The 16,895-nt window shown below is 43.5% G+C and overlaps 1 protein-coding gene across 1 annotated transcript in view; it reads left to right on the top strand.

Moving 5' to 3' along the window:
• plxna1b (plexin A1b) overlaps window positions 1-16,895 on the top strand; it is a 229,691-nt gene that overhangs the window by 98,730 nt on the left and 114,066 nt on the right. The window contains 1 exon segment of the mRNA XM_074629397.1: window positions 6,529-6,669. Within this exon segment, the coding sequence (XP_074485498.1) occupies window positions 6,529-6,669 (141 nt within the window).

Below are 16,895 nucleotides of genomic sequence, written 5' to 3'. Positions count from 1 at the left end.
TGTTTAAGCTATTGTGTGATTGGTGAATCCGAACTAACCGAAGCCACACAATACCACAATCAAACTAACCAATCGAGGCAGCGGTAGACCAGGAACCTCCATGTTCTGTGAGGTAAAATTACTGTTTTTTTCAATGCAGTCTGGTTGCTTTGGCGAGAGCATAGATAACTGCTTCAGTTGCCCGTCAGAAACATAGACTGTATAGCTGACTCATGGCGAGGTAAACTGGCAAAAATATTCTAAATATAGCGTACACTTCAACTGATATTGATTTTTGTTAGGTGGCTATTGTCTGTTTCTCCAAGCTGGTGGATAAGTACCTCATACAACCCCACTTCAAAACACCCAAACTATCCCTTTAAGAAGCTTCTCACCATAGCAGGGCTTCCATCTATGCACGCCCTCTCAAAAAAACACAAACACCATCAACTATCACACCAATAAAGGCCGTTTAAACTAAAATAAGAGAGCGAAATTTATGATCGCATCTGCTCTCCGTCCCAGACCTTAAAATAACCCGCTCCAGACACACGCTGTGTTTTGATAGCAGCCACACTGACATTCCTCTGACTGTGTCTGTATATATATGTGTTTGAGTGCACGCCTCCTCCATCATTGTCACCATAGCTCTTTGTCTGTCTTGGTGCTGTTGAAGGAAAGGCTGTCTGACCCACATATGGTATAGGTTTACTCTGAGCTCTTCTATGTGGCCGGCTGTATATACTGTGTGTGTGATGGTGATGGTGATGGTGATGGTGGTGCTGGGGGATTTGTCTCATAGATATATCGGGGCGATCACTCACTCACGTGTGATGCTCCATCTGCTCCCAGCTTCTAACTCACCCAGACACGCACACGCACAACCTTGGAGCTATGGGACTAAAAGAGAGTCTCTTTGTGCTAGATAAAACAACTTATTCCATCAAAAAATAAATTCATATAACCAGGGGATGCTCTCCTCTCACTAACAATGCACTGCAGCAGTATCACAGAGAATGAGTGTACTACTACCCACTTGCTGTACCTGCACATGTGTGTGTTTGAAAGCACAGGCTCATGTGCTCAGTGCTAGTGGCCCTGTCCTCTTGAATTGCTGCTAGGAACTGAAAACACACACACACACTCAGCGATAGGGAAAATGTTCTCTGATGTTTCTAATGGCAACATCTTGCCGTTTCGAGGAACAATTGATGGATTTGTTTTGTGTCCTGCTGCGCTCAAGTTCTGCCGAGCTCACCGTTGCGATAGGAAGTGAGTGATTTCAGCCCTTTATCTGAACGCCCCTGCTGCAGATAGAAAACACAGCTTTAAGAGGGACACAGAGGATACCGGAGACGTTTACATGGAGTTGTCAGAGGGTAGTCTCTCCACTGAGCCCAATATGATGTGTGGGACTGTTGTATGAGTTTATTTGGCTGTGTGAAATTATCCCAGACACAGTAACGCTGCAGGGTCACATGATCTTTAACAGCAAAAAAAGGGTGGGGGGGATAAATCACAGAAAGGATCACATCTTGTAAGGGGCTGGTAGGTGCCTCCTAGATACAAATTAATGACTGTATATTACTGATTTAAACATGAAAAATTGGTAGCATTAACAACCGTAAGGCCCAGCTCAGCACAGCCAAGTGGTATATTACAATACACAAGATCACCCAGGCACTAGAGTCCACTAATACAAAGTATCGTCATCTGTTGTTCACTCCTTCACCCACTTCATCACTCCTTCCCACAGTCCAATGACTGGAGGACCCGGACACTTTCCTCTCCTCTGTTCATGACCCTCTTGCTGCTTTTCTTCATTTCCTTTTGTTCTGGAGAGGGCCACGCTGAATTGCCCGGTTCAATAGGGCCCCCTAAACACACACACATACACACACTCATGCACACGGGGGCCCCCTTCACATCAAAGTCAGGAATGTGGGGCCTGCTACCATTATGCACGGGTAGACCTTGTTATGTCCAATTTACCCCTCTATAAAGGTAGCGTATGTGTGCTTGTATGTGTTTGTGTGTGTGTGTGTGTGTGTGTGTGTTCTTACATGCTATGAGCGAGCCAAGTATTGTGTTCACGCACATCTCCAAATCTGCTTTGAAATGTCAGAGCCATTACTGGAGCTATATGCTCATGCTGGTGTGTTATGGCTCTCAGTCAGACATGGGAACACCTGGACCATTTCATTTGGTTCCGTTCTACGAGCTGCTAATTCATTTTCTTGGAGTCTTTGAAGTTTCTCCTTTTCTTCTCTTTTCTTGATTTTTCCTTCCATCCTTTTATTTGAAGTTACTGCGTAAAGCAAGTTTTTTTTATACAATAAGTTTCTTCTTCTACTCTTCCATCCTTCTGTAGCTCCTCCAGTTCTTCCCTCACTTTCCCCCCTTTTTTGTTCCCTTCCTCCTTTTCTTCCCATCCGTGCAATAGAGGACACACAATTGACAATCTCCGTCTCTCACTTTCATGTACACAAGCTCCATCAGTTGTCACTTGCGGCTATGACAGGCATCATTCTCATTGACGCGTCACCGTCTTATCGCCCGGCTCTCTCACCCTCGTACCGCCAGCTTCGCTCCCTATCACCACCTAGCCATCCCGTGTGTCTATCAGAGCTAACCAGGCCTGCTTGGCACAGATAAAACTCGGCATTAGGGGATTTTGGGTGGATCGGCGGGTTTAGGGAGGTGTTAATGCACAGCGAACAGATAAAAAAGGAGGAGGAGGATGGTAGTTTCAGTGTGGTGATGGTGTTAGTGTTGGTGGTACACCAATACTAGAAAGGTATCGCAATACCCTGCCGTTAAAAACGGTACAATACCCAATTTTATTAATAGTGTTACTTTAAGAATGAAGGTTCTAGGCTATTTCCTATGAGATGCATCGATGTGCAACAGCGGGTCAGTGTTTATGTGCAGCACTCTGCTTTAGTGGACAAAATTAGGACTGGGCGCTGTTTAATAAGTGATATCTGGATACAAATATACAGTTTACCATCAAATTAATCACATAAAATCTATTATTCCATGACTTTCCTGATGTTTTAGAGTTTTGCCGTGGTATCGTTTCTGTATCGGTATCAGGATATTTAGGCAGGGCATCGTATCGAAGTAGTAATTTTGGAATCGTGACAACACTAGATGGAGCAGTGTTGATTTTATTTGCAATCTTTTTTTCTAATACAGGAATTATGCAAGGTTTATGAATATCAAGAGGTATGCTGATGCAGATGGGGAAAGTCAGGGATGGTGATAAAATCCCTGGGGATGTTGGGGAATGTTAAAAATGGGACATTACAAGTTATATACTACAACTTGTTTCACTCATTTACCGCGTTAGATATCAGATTTCAGCTGTTTTCAACATTGTTGGGCCACTTCTCTCCAGAGAGCACAGTTGTAGCGGAAATCACAAGTTATTATTACTTCATCTCTTTTTATTTTCTGTTTTGTTGAGCTGGCAGACAACATCCAGGAAGAAATAGCACTTGTAGGTCATGGAAGATCTCGGAGTAGCAGTTATGAAAAGCCAGGTTTGGCGCTTTACAACAGAGACTGTAGTATTTCCCACTGTTATTATTATTCATCTGCTATTCTTTTCACGTGGCTTTCGCTCCTCATTACTCTCTACTCTTAAACACTGCGCTTTGTCTTCGTCCTCTCCGAACCTTTCTCGGTGCTTCTCTACGTCCTCACTTAAGACAGCGCCCCTAATGTGTTTAAAGTCTGTTAATGTTACATTATGCATGTTGACAAGAGAGTAGAGATGGGCTTTTCCTGAAAAACACAAGCACAGCATCATTCTATGAATCCATCCATCAACCACTTAGCGGAAAGCTAAGCGATACGGAGGAGACAGCAGCAGCAGTGTCTCCGATCATCACTGACTACCACATTGATTTCTTGACTTAGTTCAGAACACATTCATGCATATTCACATAGAGCTGTGCATGCATGTAAACATACATGTGTGAAATCATACAGATTTGTGTAGATGAATGTGAAAACAGATAGACATATGTGCAGGTATGCAAGCTTACATGCCCACATACGTGATTGTACACACGTATGTGTACATGTCTAGAGGAAGCTCTTAACCCTCCTAAACGTACAGCTCCTCCTGGTTAACCTGATTATTAGATTCTAGTGCTTGTTTGCCCGGCACAGTAGCTCAGAGTGATTCAATTAGACAAATGTTTCCCATCCATCCATCCATCCATCTATCCATCCATCCATCTGTTCAGTTTATATATCCCATGGTCCTTTGTTCTCTCCCTGGTTTCCATATTCTCTCTGGCCAGTCTTGGCTGCAGCGCCCGTGGAATAAATTGATTTGAGACGATTTATTACCTGTTGTTTTCGCACGTCACCCACTCTCACTCGCCCACTCCTCCGTTTCCTCTCTTTCTTCTCACCTTTCTCATTCTTCCTCACACATTTAAAAAAGAACATGTTAGCACTGCATATGAACTGCATCCTTAGAGAAAGGGTAGGGAGGAGAATGAAGAGTGAAACAAACACAGGAGGGGAAAAAAAAGTAACGTGTGCAACGAACGCCAAGCGATGCTGGAATCAGTCATGGACAAAGTGAGGTAAACTATGGAGAGACAGTCGTTTGGACACTTGGGATTTTGCAGGCTGGAAGATGCACAGAGAGACAAGCAGATGGATGCAAACAGAAGATAGGAAAGACAGACTTTTATTCTCTGTATTATTGTGTGTGTGCAAAACCAGTCTAGGCTGGGGGGACTGGTCATTAGCCAGTGAACTGGACTCTCCAGAGATAGATGTGGCTGCCAACTGGAATATCCTTTTTTTGTGTGAAAGAGAGAGGGAGAAAATGATGCCGGGAGCCCACAACATAAAAAAAACCTGTTCTTACACCTTTGTGTGTGTCAGCCAGCAATTTATCCTCATTCCGGTTGTCTGTGTTTAAAACTACAGTATGTTGCTATGTGTGTTGGTATGTGTGTGTGTGCTCCCGCGCTCATTTAGATGCGAGCCATCCGTGAATGAAATGTATCCTTTGTTTACGGGCCCATTATCTAGATAATAACATCCATATTTCCTCTCTTCTCCAGTGCTTCATCACAGCCTTATGAGCTCTTTCTCTCTCTATCTGTCTTGGCCTCTCTCGCTCTCTCGCTCTCTGGCACACACACACACACACACACACACACACACACACACACACAGGCAGGGAGAGATAATGGGATTGTTGCCCCTGGTTTCTTTTGGTGAGATTGTAAATAAATTCTTTCATCGCAAAGTGTGTGTGTGTGTGTGTGTGTGTGTGTGTGCGCGCTCGGCGTCCACCCCTGCAAACCTGTTTCTGTGCGTGTGCATGTACATATCTATCAAAACACATATTAGCGTATGCATATCTATCATCGTCTGTGTGTGTGTGTGTGTGTCTGTTTTCATCTTATCATTTTTCATCTATCAGAGTGTGAACCTATTTGTCTGCGTGTATGTATGTATGTATGTATGTGTGTATGTGTGTATGTGTGTGTGTGTGTGTGTGTGTGTGTGCGTGTGTGTGTGTTCAGTATCATTTTCCAGCTAGTCATTGCCTGCTGTCCCTTCCTTGTCACTGTGGGCTGATAGCGGCGCGAGTCGACAAAGCTCAGTAATGGAGAGCTGATACTTGCACCCCCCCCACCCCAACCCGTCGCTCTGCGCTTTTCATTTGCTGCCGGGATGACTTTGGCTCACAGCCATCCCCCAGCCAGCCAATCTCCTATCTTGTATCTGCACCATTACTTTCCATATCTGGGCAAATTATTCGCCAAAGCTCACAAAGAAAATTTCAGCGTCCGCGCATATGTATGTGTGTGTGTATACGCGCCTGCTGGCTCGCACTGCGAGTTCAATAGTTACATTTGTCTACAGGTGATGGCGGATGATTACGTTTCCATTGAAATCCACAGATAGCGTCTCGCTGTTATCCTCTCTGGGCTTCACACAGGGTTGCAGTGTTTTCATACACACACCACTTTTTGTCATTATTTCAGTTTTCAAAGTGTTTCCATTAGTTCCTTCCTCCCAGGTGCTGAATAGAGCTGGGTTTTTTTCTGCAGGTGTAATAACATCATTATCCAGTCAATAATGTTCCTGTCTGTGCATATACCCCTGTAATCATGTCTGTGTTCACAATAATGATACGATATTCAATACGGCTATTAACGCAGCCTTTCAATTAAGCCGTTCAGATGCGCTTTCAACTTATCTCCAAAGTTTAGATAATTTCCCACTGCCTTCCACATTATAATAATAACCACCTGTTACTGCTGAAGCAAATGCAGTCTATAGCCCCAGCTGGAGGGCAACACACACGGTCAGTGTGTTTCAACTTGAGAAAACGTGCAATGTGAGATACGTTTGTTGGATATTGCAAGGGGAGGGTGTGACGTAATTGGAATTTGAAGTCCAATTAATTGCACAGCCCTTACTTTTATAAGAGTTTTATATGAATCTTGATTACAGTATTTATGTGAGTCTTTCTCTAACTGTTCTCTCTTTCGTGTTTCTCTGTAGATCTTGGTGAACTCTGTGAGTCCCAACCGTCCGGCGGTGCTCTACGAGAAGGTGACTGTGAGCGAGGGTGGGAGTCCCTTACTGAGAGACATGCTGTTCAGCCCCGACCTGCAACACATCTACACGCTGACTGACAAACAGGTGAGTTCAGTGTTGGAGATGCACACACACAAAAATATGCACATGTTCAGACACACGTGCACAACAAAACTCCACACAGAAATACACGTTTGTGTGCAGCTGTGACGCGGGAACCGAGAGTGACCACATAACATGTCACATGGATTTATGAAATTCTTACATGTGGTGAACACACCCAGTATGGTTGCTGTAATGATGGGTGTATGTATGTATGTAGCCATCATTGGCCTCCATAGCCAGCATGCCTCAATACGGCAGTTACCACAGGTACAGAGCTAACAATGCCTTGTTAACACATATGGCTCCTGTTACATATTTCATTCGGGGCGGACCCACAAGCTCGACACGCACACACATTCACACATGCAATCGTGTTGTATTGCATGTTGCGACGGTCATTTCCACCACAGCAGTCTAGTACAAACTGTTCAGTGCAAACCTCACCCCCATTAGCCATTAGTTCCTGTATATGTTAACCCTCCTACCCAGTGTACAATCACAACACAACTCATCCCCACTGGATGTAATTACACCGCAACACACACCAGCTACACACACTACCACCATGACGGTTCACTAATAATCAAGACGTTAATACACACACACACTGACATACAGCGAGTGTTATAGGTCACATGTGGTGTGTGTGTGTGTGTGCCCGCGGTCATTACCAGCCCCACCGCTGGCGAGAGTTGTGTCTACTTTGATGGTGAGTTCGGGAGGGGGGAGGAAGGAGAAGGGGGGAGGAGGAGGAGGAGAGCGTGTCGCATCTCTGTTGCTCCCCAGGCCCAGCTGCTCCCCTTGTTTTTCTGTCTCATTAGTGTGGTGAGTGAAGGAAGCAGAGATGGAGGGAGGGGGGGAGAGAAAGTAAAGTGGGGTTGTACATGATGCGAATATGTCTGTATTTAATAGATCTAAAACGGGCTTTGGGGAAAGATTGTCTGATTAAAAAGGCTGAGATATGTGTCTGTTTTGTGAAAGGCTGTTTGAGGCTAGGCGAGACCAAAGTCTGGCCATGAAAAGGAAATCTTCTGTCCCTTTTTCCTATTTCCAGTGGTCTATGACTGGAGCTGCATTAATGATATTGGTAATCTGCGATACACTCTTTGTATTCCAAGTAAACTACTGTTGCAAAGGGGGCTTGGTATTGTTTGAAATTGCTCAATGTGAGTACCAATATAATACCCGAGTTTCAGTTACACTACAAAAACTAAAATCCAAAACTGTATGGGCGTTTGTCCCTGGAGATAAATCAGCACATGGCTTCAGTAATCGGGAGGAGTTAGGGGGACAATTGGAAGTAGCATTAACTGCTAGCAATGGCTTTGTGTTGTCAGTACACATGTCACGTTCTTAAATTAGTTAGATTTGCCGCTGGCATATTTTATGATGTAATTGTGAGTTTTGAAGACTGCTAATGTGATGCACTCTGTAAATTTCAGGCAGCGGTGTACACACTAGCCAATATGTGGAGATGAAGGTGGAGGTATACACAGTTGGTGTTAGTTTTTGTGTGTGAGTGTCTTTGTGACTTGGTGGCCTGCTCCACTTTATCTTGGCAGCTAGAGCAGCTAAGGGCATGTGGGACACACACACATACACATTTTTACTTATAGACACTCGTACTAGACAAGAACACACTCAGGCTCACACGATTCATGTACACACACACACACACACACACACACACACACACACACACACACACACACCCGTACAACCATTTACACTCAAGGTTGTTCTGTCTCCCTCCACCTCCCATCATGCCCTTCTCTTCAGAACTCCCCCCATCATGTTCACACACACACTCTCTCTCTCTCTCTCACACACACCTTCATCTCGCTGTGTGTTTGATCCCCATTAATGGTTAGCAGGCTCGGGTTAAGCAGAATGGGGGGCTGCGGTTGCCAGACCTCCTAGCTAAACCCCCTTTCCAGCACTAATGACTAGAGGGGGCAATTCCCTTCTCTCGCCCTCCGTCCTACCCTCATCTTTATCCCTCTGCCCTCCATCTATCCCGCTATGCCCCCCCCACCCCCATCCCTACTTTTATAAATCCATGCCTCGACTGCCACACACACTCACACACACACACGCTCCCATGTTTCCATCTAAGCCCAAATTGAGTCCTCCCCTCTCAACTGCCTTCTCCTGATCCCATTCCCATGTTTTTAATGATCTCTCACCATCGCTGCTGCGCCCCTTCTTTTCTCCCCTTTCTCTCTCTCTCACACTCACAAACACTTGGTCTTTTTCTTAAAGGAGGCAGAGGTGGAAAATTGTGGAATTGATGGCGGTAGGAGGCTGGTTTTGAGATGGAGCAGGGTGCTACTGTAGTACACACACACACACACATACACACACAAAAGCACACCAGTGAGCTTGCATGAGGAATGCAACCATGCTCCCCTTTCCCCCATATTCTCATGAAATAGATACACTCAGCCCTGCTCTCATCCTGCGAGTAGACATCTGTGTGTGTGTGTGTGTGTGTGTGTAGCTGGTTGCCTGCGGGGGTTCCTCAGACAAGCCAAGCACATTAAGGTGTCACTGGACATATCCACTGATGCGTAGCACCACGACAAGTCCTCCCTTCTCTCGCCCCCCCTTCTTCACTCACTCACTCACACACACACACACACACTCACACACACACACACACACACACACACACACACACACACACACACACACACACACACACACACACACACACACACACACACAGACACACATGAAGGCCCGGCGCGGTGAGTCAGAGTTAGGGGCGAGGCCCGGTGATTTATGACTCGCTCTGTTCCAGCTATATTCATCACTGTCATTATTATCAATGGAGGATATGACAGCAGGAGAGGACGGCCTGCTGTGTGTGTGAGTTTATGCGTGTGTGCATTTCATGAGACGGTATGTTATTTCAGGAACTGCAGCAGATGCTGCATTATAGTTTGTCTGTTATTGTGTGCTCGTTGTATGTGTTTATCACATTTGCACATTTGACTTTCTGTATGTGTGTGTGTGAGCAAACAGGAAAAAGTCTGCACCAGCTGACATTTTTAGGAATCAGTGGGTCAGAAATCTACTTGCTCGAAGTCAATTTTTACTTTCCCCTTATACAAATTGTTATATTTATTATTGGTTATGAAATAATAACAAAGACTAGCCTTAATTGACATTTTTCTTTTATTTGCCTTGCTCTCAAACTTGCGGCAAACTGCGCAATACATAGTCGGAGTTTCGGCCACATCCTCGCTAACGCCACCCAGCTAAACTCCTGTTTACAGGATAATTGACTTGCACTTCAGCTCATTGTCTTTACCCGCTGCCATTTTCTCGCGAATGATGAAAGTTTCAAATTTTGTTTATTTATAGAGCACATTTAAAACCAAAGTGCCGTACAGTGGTAAAACAGCAATACAGTATATGAAAATACTCACTCCTCAGCTACTTCCATCATCAGCTCTGGAAAGAAACCCAATGTGTTTGATTCTTTTTTGCTAGATTTACGAGCCCCACGTGACATTTTACTTGGCAAGCGGGCAAGCCTTATTGTTGAGCCCTGCTTTATCGATAAGGATCCATTCACTCACCCTCAGGCTGTATACACACAACCACACACACGCACACACTAGTCATCTCTCAAAACTGTGTTATTGTTGGTCTAAATGAGGAAATACTTGCTATCAGATTAGCAACTTCATTAAGTGCCGCCTGTTAGCTAGAGTTATGAAAGCTGCTTCACTAAGAACAATGTCACTCTTTGACTCAACACTAACTTTTTCAAGCACCTCTCTTCTGTGCAAAAAACTGCCACTGTGGGAAATCATCACATGGTGTCTTGGCTCAGTCAAGACTTCCCATCATCAAATCATTTCATTTTTCTGTTTCATAGCCAAAAAAAAAGGTAGAAAGCTCCGACTGAATTTGATGCCCCAGCTGCCATTCTTCCTGTCTTTGTACACGTACTCGGACTCGCAGTGTCACACACATACATACGGACAACGCGTCTTTGATGGCAGCCATGCATATGATAGCGGCGTGGAGTGCGGTGACGACTAATTGCCGAACGCATGAATATTCATCTCCCCCGGTGTGAGAAGGGAGACCGTGTTCCGAGCGAGCGTCCTGGAAACAGACGAGAAGGACTTGGAGGGCTTGATAAAGTGGAGGGGAAATTATGTATTATGTGTATGCATGAGACAACCTTTGTTCAAGTGTCAAGCATGTGTGTGTTTGCGAGTGTGCGAGCACATAAAAGCATGTATGTCTCAATCGCATTTTGTACTAGCGATGGTTCTTGTGCTCGTTCGTTGACTCAACCACATCTGCATGTCTTTGAATCACACACACTCAGCATACAAACATATACAGTATTCGTGTGTGTGTGTGTGTGTGTGGGCTAACACCATTGTCTGACTTTCCATTCAGCCTCTGAAAGAGATTTCCCACTCCACATTTCACCGAGGCTCTCATCCCTCCAAGGAATCTGTATTCATGTACACACACAAAGTTCTCGTGCCATTCACAAGATGTTGGTTTGAGTCCCTACAATAGCAAACAATGGTCCGCATTGTGCTGTTGGCTCTCTCAACAAGGCCTCATCAAGTAATATCTTACCCATAGGGTTTCGTCAGACATCAATCCACTCTCTATGTGTGTGTGTGTGTCTGTGTGCGTGTGTGTGTGTGTCGATCTGTTTACATTCACATATTACTGGTTCGCTGCCAATCTCGTTAGCAAACACATTAGCACAGACTGACATCAACACACATAATAAGCAGCTGGTTGTATCAATCAAGGCTGACATTTTAGTGAACTGGATACAGCTAATCAGTCAGTTCTAAGCAGCTCAAAGATTAATTTTCCATAATTCATCAAACGCCGGCTGACTGAGGAAGTTAACAAGTGCGTAATGCAGCGTTTAAACATCAGCGATTGTTGGCTGACACTTTTGTTTTATCACTCCGATCGTACGTGGAGCAACGCAGGAAATGTGATTAGCTTTAAATGCTCGAACAGATGGAGGAGGAACATTTCCCCCCATTTTTAAAAAAATATTTATTTTCTTCAGTTTCGTTCAGCCCACTAAACGTCCGACCTGTTCATTTAGATTTATGAGCACGACTCCAGCTTCACCTTTCCCACTCACTGGCTTGACAGTGTAAAGCTTGAATGAGTACTTGCATGTCCTACGCACACACACACACACACACACACACATACACACACCAACCACTGACACATCAGGACTGCCCATGCACACACAGACTTTGAGCAAGGAGGTGGTCATTGTTATGTAAATGTTAATAGACCTGGTGCAGCGAGGCGTAGACGGGGGGGTACGGTGACTAGAAGGGAGAAGCGGTGGCGTGGGTGGCGGTGTAGCCGTGTAGGTATATGGCACTCAATTACAAGAGTTCAAACCATTATATCACCTTCGTCAGCACAGGACTGAACACACACACTCATACACAACACACACAATACTGTTAATCACGCATTAGTGCACGCTCACATATCACGTATGTAGATGTCCACATTTATAGACCTTGTAACGGTAAATGTCTGTACTGTGTGTATAAAAACAGTCACATTTGTAACGGCTGGGGCACACTGGGAACGTGGGTAGCGCGTGTCCGTCACGGAACCTCTTGCTCTTTATTTTGCCGTCCATGTTAACAGGTTAGAGCAGCCACACAGCACGCGTGTCTGAAGAGATTCAAGGTCTCGCCTATTTCTTCCACATCCTGCATACGTTTCACAGCGTGACATCATACCAGCGACATTACTACAGTTTCAATGTCTAGACATCAGTAGAATATGTCACAGACATGAAAAAAAGTTACAATTTATTTTTTATTCCTGTTTCCATTTCAAAATAAAAGCCCTGTAGCATTTTTTTTTCTGAGGACAGAATTCCTTGATTTGTTAACAAAAGGCTTTTATTTTGAAATAGTTGCAGAACAGTGTTGTAGAAAATGCAATGACTTGCATGACTCCATGAATGAATGAAGTACCAGCTTTCAACAGGTTTTTATTATAACAAATGAGCACACGCTTCTTAACCTTTTTCTGTCTAAAAAAAATATAAATTAATAATTATAATGAAATGAAAATGACCATTATGAAAGGCAAACTCTATGTAGAAAGAAACGGCAGCAGTTCAGCGAGGTAGCCGTCACGTGCTGCTCATGCGTCCAGTGTGTCCCGGCCGTAAGAGTAGTGAGAGAATTGAAAATAATCTGCAGATGAATCAATAATAAGAATAATTGTTAATTGTAGGCCTGCTCTCTTCCTTACTGAAGAGAAGAGAAAAGTGGTGCTAATTCCTTCTAACAGTGCAGATATGTGAGGAGACTGACCAAGATCCCATCATTAGCCAGAGAGGGATGGTTTCCATTTCTCTTAATATCTCAAACTTCACTTCTCACTCTCTTTCTCTTAATCGTGTTTCCTGCCTTTTCTCTCACTCCCCTCTTTCCTGTCGTATCATTCTCTCTTGTGGTTTTTCCCTTTTAAAAAAAACACTTGATTGAATGTGTGCGTGCCCCATCAGAAAAGTGTGCTCAGACACTTGTCTTTGGCGTGATGCTATCAGTCCTAATGGAAGTCTAGCTGTCACTAGATAGCTCTGTCTTCCTCTCATCTCTCTCTGTTTTACTCTGCCGTCTTTTCCCAGAGGATGGCGTGATAGAGCAGACTGATAGGGTTAGAATAGAGGGCGAGATGGATAGGGAGGTTAATGGTTTCTCTCTCCCTCCATCTCCCCCTCCTCTCCCTTTCTTCTCAATCACTATCAATTGGCTGCACAATCGGTCCTCCTGTTGCTCGACAGTGATTGGGGCGGAAAGACGTGGCTCCGGCTGATTGTCGTTGGATGAGGCCAATCAAAAGCTGGCGTGACCCACCGAGCCGCTCCGAATGGCACATCGCTCTATTCGGTCCCGTGCCTTAACCGCCAAGCCACACTTGGTAGAACAATGAAGTGTCGCTCATGCATGACAGCACAGGGAATTGTTTTGAATTCAAGTCAAATTTTCTTTTTCAAATTCATGCACAGCAGGCCTCGTCAGACCCAGTTATGAAGGATCCAACGGGGAGCGGAAGAGCAGAATGGCAAATTATTCTTCCAGTTAGAAATCACAAAAAGAATGAACATGATACTGATAACTACAGTTGGAATGACATTTACGCATAATAAGTAATTATTGTTTTCATTATTTATTCATTTGTTCCAATTTTTTTCAATGAATCTTTTGTCGAAAAACGTCCATCAAACTTCCACAAATTTCTAGAAGTACTTGTTTTGTTCAACCGACAGTGTAAAAAATACAGAAAGAGATTCAGTTTGGCAGCAAATGCTCACATTTTAGAAGCTGAAACAGGCAAATGTTTGTAGAGCTGCAACTATTAGTTGATTAGTTGTCAACTATTAAATGAATCGCCAACTATTTTGATTGAGTAACCTTTTAAGAAAGAAAATTCTCAGATTCCAGCTTCTTAAATGTGAATATTTTTCTGGTTTCTTTACTCCTTTATGACAGTTAACTGAATATCTTTGAGTTGCAGACAAAACAAGAACATTCGAGGACGTCATTTGGGGCTATGAGAAACACTGATATCAAAAAAAATTTCACCATTTTCTAACATTATATAGACCGAACAACTAATTGATTAATCTAGGAAATAATCAACAGATCAATCGACAATGAAAATAATGGTTAGTTGCAGCCCTAAATGCCGTTTTTCCTTGATAATTGATTTAAGCAATTAATCGTTTATCAAAATTGTTGAAGATTAAAGCAAAGATCAGTTTACTCGCCATGAGCCTATGAAAACAGGTGTGTAAGGTCTTCTTTGACTCTTATTTTCTAAACTTTGTCAAATATGAGATAATAACCCCGATGATGTCATAAGGGTTGTCTTTTCTCGGGCTCGGAGACTTACCTTTTCTTATAGAAAGCCTGCGTTACAAACTGGAAGCATGAAACTTGAAAGACTTTGCCATTTACCAGGCAAGGAGAGTCTAAAGATGCAAGATGCTGTTAAGTTGCATTATGAGGAATGTAGGATCCAGCATGTTAAACGCTTGATCCATAATAGAGACTAAAAGTCAGGACTGTTCTTCCGCGGCTGCATCAGTTTTAACCATTCTGCAATACTTAATTGCTTGACTACCTCTTTAATTTTTTGCCTTATTGATTAGTTGTTTTCACACTTTTAATAACAACCATAAGGCCCAAGTCAATTATTTGTCTCCCAAATGAATCATGCTTGTATGCATTAGTTTTTTCTTCCTTTGGTGCAATCAAGAGATATGGCAACATCAGCCGATGTTTCAACCAATTCTCCTTGATTTCCAATTTACTCTTCAATATTACTCGTAATATTTCCAAAGCTCCTGTAAAACTCGCTGCCAGTAACTTTGAATGACAGCATACATATTAGCACAAAGTCAATCACACCGATTTTGTTTGTTCGGCTCACTTCTCTCCACAATCACAATCCGCCCATACACCTACGAGGCATGACTTCCACACGGCGACTCCTGCGAGAGCAAATAAAGGAAAGCAGCATTTGTCCTCTTTCTCTCCTCTGCTTCTCTCTTGTCTGTGTATATGGTGGTGGGTCGCCTGGCAGTGCTAATGGAAATGCCAGCTGTGTGGCTCCTCACTCCTCACCAAGTCCATTTACTAAAGTGACAGAGTCATTTACCAGGCCGCCGGCCTCTCCCATCCTCACTTAATTAGAAGACCCCTAGGCCTGTCTACCTTAGCTGCTCACATTTACCTCTTCCTCTCTCTACAGTCTCTTTGTTCCCATTCTTTGTTTTCTGCGTTTTTTCAATCTCCACCTCGTCTTCCGTCTCTGTCTGTTTTCCTCTTTTGCTCTCTCATTTCTCTCTCTTCTCTCTTTCTATCAGGCTCTCTCTCTCTCTCATGAGTATTATGGACAAATGGCTACACAAAGGGTGAGAAAGTGTATTGACCTATAGTTTAGATTAGCTCTCTTTGGAAGAGTTAATGGGGATGTCCATGTGATGAGTGATGAGGTCTCACATCTTTCTTTTTCAAAGTTTTGTTTGTCTTTTTTACTCACTCTGGGTTTTCTCTTGATTTTGTTTGTGAAGCCTTAGTGTTAACTGTTGCACTTATTATTTCACATTTCACACTTTGTTATTCTTTCTACTTTTGTAAGAAAAAGAGACAAATTATTTAGTTTCTTTAAGGATCTATGTGTAACAATTGGGGGGATCTATTGGCAGAAATGGAATATAATATTAAGTATGTTTTCCTTAGTGTATAATCACCTGAAAATAAGAATTGTTGTGTTTTCGTCACCTCAGAATGAGAGCAATTATATCTACATAGGAAGCCGATCCTCTTCACAGAGTCCGCCATGTTGCTCCGCCATGTTTCTACAGTAGCCCAGAATGGACAAACCAAACACTGTTAACTTTTCCTGCTTGGGCCGGAGTCGATAACGTTACTTGCTCCCGTCGCCGCCGCTCTCCCCTCTCTCTTGCTTCACTACTCACTTCCCACGTACACGCAAACTCTAAGCACTCTACTCTTACAACAACTGGCTCTAGATAGGGCCATTCGTGTTTTCGCGTCGGCCACCGTAGCTCTACTACATGTTTGGCACAAGAGAAGTTGTAATCTGCAGCCTCACAGTTAGATACCACCAAATCCTGCAACCATGATACATCCAGGGCGACAGCACAGTTTTTGGAGCGGGGAAGAAAAATAGATTTCCAGTTAAATAAGTTGATTTTTTCCTGGGTTAATAAATTATGGTATCGGATCGGTGCATAGACTGACGTACTCGCCGATACCACATTTTGGGCAGTATTGGACGCATTTCCGATACTAGTATTGGTATCGGAACAACTCTCGTTGGGTGCATGCTTTACAAAAGTTTTTTCTACAATTTTATTTGAAGGTGCTTCTTTATTAGTTTTAATGTGCTTACAAACACTCATGTACAGTGAGAAAGCACTCCTACAGCTGCAGTGCAGTCGTATGGTGTATACCCTGTGTGTTTGTGTGTACTGTATATATAATGTTGTCTCCTAGGAAAAGGGAATTTGAGTTGTCAACTTTATTGGCCTTGAACTCACGATGTGTGCACACACAAAGGACAAATAAATAAGCTGTTTGATCTGCCTCTTGTTTTCACCGGGATGGAGTATAGAGGAAGAGATCAAAACAGTATTTCAGAAGAGG

This window comes from Sebastes fasciatus, chromosome 1 (assembly GCF_043250625.1).
Source record: "Sebastes fasciatus isolate fSebFas1 chromosome 1, fSebFas1.pri, whole genome shotgun sequence".
Taxonomy (NCBI): domain Eukaryota; kingdom Metazoa; phylum Chordata; class Actinopteri; order Perciformes; family Sebastidae; genus Sebastes; species Sebastes fasciatus.
This window is presented reverse-complemented; position numbering and strand designations above follow the sequence as displayed.